The sequence below is a fragment of the Sinocyclocheilus anshuiensis genome, unplaced genomic scaffold (genome assembly GCF_001515605.1).
Source record: "Sinocyclocheilus anshuiensis isolate Anshui unplaced genomic scaffold, SAMN03320099.WGS_v1.1 scaffold745, whole genome shotgun sequence".
NCBI classification, from domain to species: domain Eukaryota; kingdom Metazoa; phylum Chordata; class Actinopteri; order Cypriniformes; family Cyprinidae; genus Sinocyclocheilus; species Sinocyclocheilus anshuiensis.
In genome coordinates, this window is record NW_015540128.1 from 114531 (window position 1) to 119530 (window position 5000).

The 5000-nt window shown below is 40.1% G+C and overlaps 2 protein-coding genes across 6 annotated transcripts in view; one reads left to right on the plus strand and one right to left on the minus strand.

Moving 5' to 3' along the window:
* rabepk (Rab9 effector protein with kelch motifs) overlaps positions 1–721 on the plus strand; it is an 8468-nt gene extending 7747 nt beyond the window's left edge. Inside the window, exon 8 of the mRNA XM_016484520.1 lies at positions 289–721. Within this exon, the coding sequence (XP_016340006.1) occupies positions 289–503 (215 nt within the window). The 3' untranslated portion in view covers positions 504–721. The remainder of the gene's footprint in view (positions 1–288) is intronic.
* Positions 722–3001: 2280 nt separating this feature from the next.
* hspa5 (heat shock protein 5) overlaps positions 3002–5000 on the minus strand; it is an 8285-nt gene continuing 6286 nt past the window's right edge. For 4 of the 5 annotated variants that reach the window (XM_016484463.1, XM_016484464.1, XM_016484467.1 and 1 more), the window contains one exon: positions 3587–4307. In XM_016484463.1, coding sequence (XP_016339949.1) covers positions 3742–4307 — 566 coding nt within the window. In that variant the 3' untranslated portion in view covers positions 3587–3741. Of the gene's footprint in view, positions 3349–3586; positions 4308–5000 lie in introns of those variants that run through there. The other variant, XM_016484465.1, reaches the window with a different exon arrangement.

The following is a 5000-nucleotide window of genomic DNA, read 5'->3' on the forward strand; positions in this document are numbered from 1 at the left end:
TATGTTACTTTGTAGAGTCATTTACAACAGCTTCGAACGCGGCTCAGCCAATCAGAATCAAGCACCGGAACTACTGTATCTGTTTTATAAATGTGCATTTTGATCATCAGTTGTTTAGAGTTTTGAAAAACGACATGAAGGTTCCGATATTAGTGCAAAAATGATTGTAAAAAAACTGTAATATAAATATTATAACCCTAATGTGGCCAGAAAAGCAAGCTGTGCACATGTCTTTCTGTAGATCATCAGAACATATAAAGTAAAATCAGTTCTTACTTCTGCTGGCAGACAAACAGCGCTGGACGCGGCTGAGGTTTGACGGAGATCCTCCTCCCAGCAGACTGGATCACTCCATGTGTTTAGTGCCGTGGCGTGTGAAGACGCTTGAAGAACACGCAGCTCAGTCATGTGACGCAGACGTGGTGCATCTGTGCTTCATCTTCGGAGGAATGGACACTCAGGGCATCATATTCAACGACTGCCTCGTTACTGTGCTGACATGAACGCTGGGCTTTAATATTCAGTAAACCTCTTACAACTCTAAAGTCCAAAAAACTGTAAAAGATTTGATTTCCTGAAAATCCCTTGAACCTGAATCTGTTTTCAGCGTTAAAACTATAAAACTAGATGTTGTAATTGTTCACCATGTGTTTGGTAAATGATTGGATGAAGTTTCAATCATCAAAAAAGTCAGTTACCTTTTTTAAACAGTATTTTTAATACAGGGCTTCCTAAACTGGGGTTTGTGAGTTGATGAAAAGCTAAAAATTAATTCATGTTAATGTTAAGAGCCCCTTTCACACATACAGACTTTACTGGTAAATTACCGTTATTAAGAGATCATGTGTGAACTGGACCTTTATTAAAAATACCGGTAAATTTGTTGTAACATTACCAGTAATCTGCTCTGTGTGAATGCAGAATGAAGATTGCTGTTATGAGCCCATAATGTTTACTCAGATGTTTACTCTGGGCCACTCCAGAGCCATTGAAATCTAAACTTCAATGGCTCTGGTCCAATCAGAACATTCTGATGCAGATGACGCATTTACTCCACGCTGTGTAGTTCAGTTTTGGAGTCGTCTAATACGATGTCTCTGGGCCAAAAGCAGCTGCATCAATGTGAATGTTTGACACAAAAATGAAAACGTCAACAAAAACACTGATGGCGTTTACAAACACAACACCGGGAGGCGCTGCCATTTAGAGGTCATTTCTAGTTAAAGGCACAATATGTACGATTTTTTTATTCAAAAACCACTAGAACAGTGTTATATATTTTGCTGACTTGTGTACTTACATTATCCCAAATGTTTCAAAGAATGTTTAAATCCAGAGAAATAAGCAATTTTAACTAGTGACACGGAGCGTGTCCATAGTGTCGCCTGCCAATGACGTCATAACCCCTCGATTTCCGGTTTTGTTTTGTAGAAAACATGGAAACACCAAAGACGCTTTAATATGTTGTGCGTTTTATTAGACCGGTGACGACCGCACAGAGTAGCATTATAACAGAACTTTCAAACGTATCTAGTATGATAAAACAGTGCTGCTTTACCCCACATACGCACGACCGGAAGGAGCTGAAGCGGTCGACTGTGGCATAATAAAAGCTCCGCTGCTTTCGAGCCGTGTGTCACGTCACTCTCGTCTTCGACGGCTTTCCGACTCACTCTGCTTCATACTACGACGTTAATAAATCTTTAATACATTAGCTCGTCCATGAACATGAGTCCCGTCGGATTGTGTCATCTGTGGGGATGAAGACGACAACTCCCATGATTCCACACTCAGTCACGGTGTCAACAAACTATGCCTTTGCAGCAAAAAAATTACATATTGTGCCTTTAATGATGTCACAGAATTTACCGGTAATTTGAAACCGATGTGTGAATGGCGCTTTACCGTTAAAAGACGCGACATCACCCAAATACTAATAATTCAATTATAGATGTAAAATGAAAATAAATGTAAAAAAAAAACAAAAAAACCCTTACTAAAAGAACATAATATATGTGTCCCTGCAGCACAAAAGCAGTCTTAAGTCGCTGGGGTATATTTGTAGCAATAGCCAACAATACATTGTATGGGTCAAAATTATACATTTTTCTTTTATGCCAAAAATCATTAGGATATTAAGTAAAGATCATGTTCCATGAAGATATTTTGTAAATTTCCGTAAATATCAAAACTTTTTGATTAGTAATATGCATTGCTAAGAACTTCGTTTGGACAACTTTAAAGGTGATTTTCTCAATATTTAGATTTTTTTGCACCCTCAGATTCCAGATTTTCAAATAGTTGTATCTCGGCCAAATATTGTCCTATCGTAACAAACCATACATCAATGGAAAGCTTATTTATTCAGCTTTCAGATGATTTATAAACCTTCATTTCGAAAAATTGACTCTTATGACTGGTTTTGTGCTCCAGGGTCACATATATATTATTTATTTTTAGCTACATGTCTTTTGACCATTAAGCAACATCAGATAACCATAATAAACATGCAAATGTGATATTAACTTCAAGGGGACTTCAGATAAATATTTTAGTTCAAAGGAGTTGGTTTTAGATTTTTTTGTGCGGGTCACTAAATTTTCTTTCTTTTTTTGTTTAGTTAATTTTTATTTCAGTTTTAGTAATCAATTAAAACTAAACCAATATTAACAACAAAAAAAAAAACTGAAAATCTAATATTGTTAACATTTCAGGGGAACAAAATCAACATTTTAGATAGTGACATTTAAAAATCAAAGACGCAAACAAATGTGCTCGTTTTGTATCAAACCTTTATTTTGTAATGGTTGTAGAAATGTCTTCTACAGATGCCAGATTTCAATAAATAACTTTGAGCATGTGACATGACATTTATCCAGTAACCCCTGACCCCGAGCACCCTCCCTCCCGCTCATCGCCCCTCACAGAACTGCCTGAGAACAGCAGCATCGAGCCTCAAACCAGGCTGACTGAATCTCCACCGGAGTGAAGAGAAAATAACACAAAAGCAACTCTCTAAGGCTTCCCACAAGTCTTTCCCCAAAGAGATTGGAGGCTTTACGTTCGCCCGTCTCGTACAAAAATGTCTGTTGTGTTTAATATGTACACGTAGCGAGGCGAAGGCGTTAACGTGACTGAAAACAGAGTCCAGATGATCTACAACTCGTCCTTGTCGCCCTGATCTTCGCCCTCCTCCGGTGGCGGGCCGCCCGCGCTACCGTAAAGCTTGCTTACGATGGGCTGCACGATTTCCTCCAGCTCCTTCTTCTTGGCCTGGAAGTCCTCGAGATCTGCGTCCTGGTGAGACTCCAGCCACTCGATCTTCTCCTCGACCGCCTTCTCGATGGCCTCCTTGTCGTCGGTTTTGTATCAAACCTTTATTTTGTAATGGTTGTAGAAATGTCTTCTACAGATGCCAGATTTCAATAAATAACTTTGAGCATGTGACATGACATTTATCCAGTAACCCCTGACCCCGAGCACCCTCCCTCCCGCTCATCGCCCCTCACAGAACTGCCTGAGAACAGCAGCATCGAGCCTCAAACCAGGCTGACTGAATCTCCACCGGAGTGAAGAGAAAATAACAACAAAAGCAACTCTCTAAGGCTTCCCACAAGTCTTTCCCCAAAGAGATTGGAGGCTTTACGTTCGCCCGTCTCGTACAAAAATGTCTGTTGTGTTTAATATGTACACGTAGCGAGGCGAAGGCGTTAACGTGACTGAAAACAGAGTCCAGATGATCTACAACTCGTCCTTGTCGCCCTGATCTTCGCCCTCCTCCGGTGGCGGGCCGCCCGCGCTACCGTAAAGCTTGCTTACGATGGGCTGCACGATTTCCTCCAGCTCCTTCTTCTTGGCCTGGAAGTCCTCGAGATCTGCGTCCTGGTGAGACTCCAGCCACTCGATCTTCTCCTCGACGGCCTTCTCGATGGCCTCCTTGTCGTCGGACGACAGCTTGCCACCGAGCTTCTCTTTGTCCCCGATCTGGTTCTTCAGGGAGTAGGCGTAGCTCTCCAGCTCGTTGCGGGCGTCGATGCGCTCCTTCAGCTTCTTGTCCTCGTCGGCGAAGCGCTCGGCCTCGTTCACCATGCGCTCGATGTCCTCGGGGGTCAGCCGGTTCTGGTCGTTGGTGATGGTGATCTTGTTCTTGTTGCCTGTGCCCTTGTCCTCGGCGGTGACACGCAGGATGCCGTTGACGTCGATCTCGAAGGTGACCTCGATCTGAGGGACGCCGCGGGGAGCCGGAGGGATGCCGGTCAGGTCAAAGGTGCCCAGGAGGTGGTTATCTTTAGTCAGCGGACGCTCACCTGGAAACATGAAGATTAAAGATAAGAGGAAAATTAGAAACTTGAAACTTCCAAGTTTCTCTTTAAAAAGTGATTTAAAAAAATTTAAATCTGAGACAAGAGAGAGAGAGAGAGAGATGGCTTAATATAGCAAAATTTGTAAAGAAAGCTCATCTTGAATTAAAAAAAATTGAAATGTAAATGCATGTGTAATTTAACACCATCATGGTTATTTTAAAGTGAGAATTTTTTTTATTTTATTTTTTTTATTGATTTGACATTTTGCTACATTTTCACACCTTTAAAGGTCTTTTCAAATTTAACATTTTTTAGATTTTTAAAATTTAAATCCGATAGTTTGATTTAAATATCAAATCTAAACATTTGGCTTGCAATGGCTTAAAAATGGGCAAAATATGACAAGATAAGTTCATGGTTTAAGTTTCTTCAGTAAAAAACAAACAAATCAAATTTTTTTTTAGTTTTGTTTACATCTGGAGGAAAAAAAAACAAAAAAAACAATCTTTCATATCAATCACCTGAATAAAATAAGGTCAAATGCAAATGTACGCTACCATGGATATTTTCCAAGTGAAAATGGCTTAAAATATAGTAAAATATGGAGGGAGAAGAGGAAAAAAGAAAAAGAAAAAAGTTTTAGATTTAAAACCAAATCGTTCAAACTCTTTTCATATGAATGAACCGAATAAAACT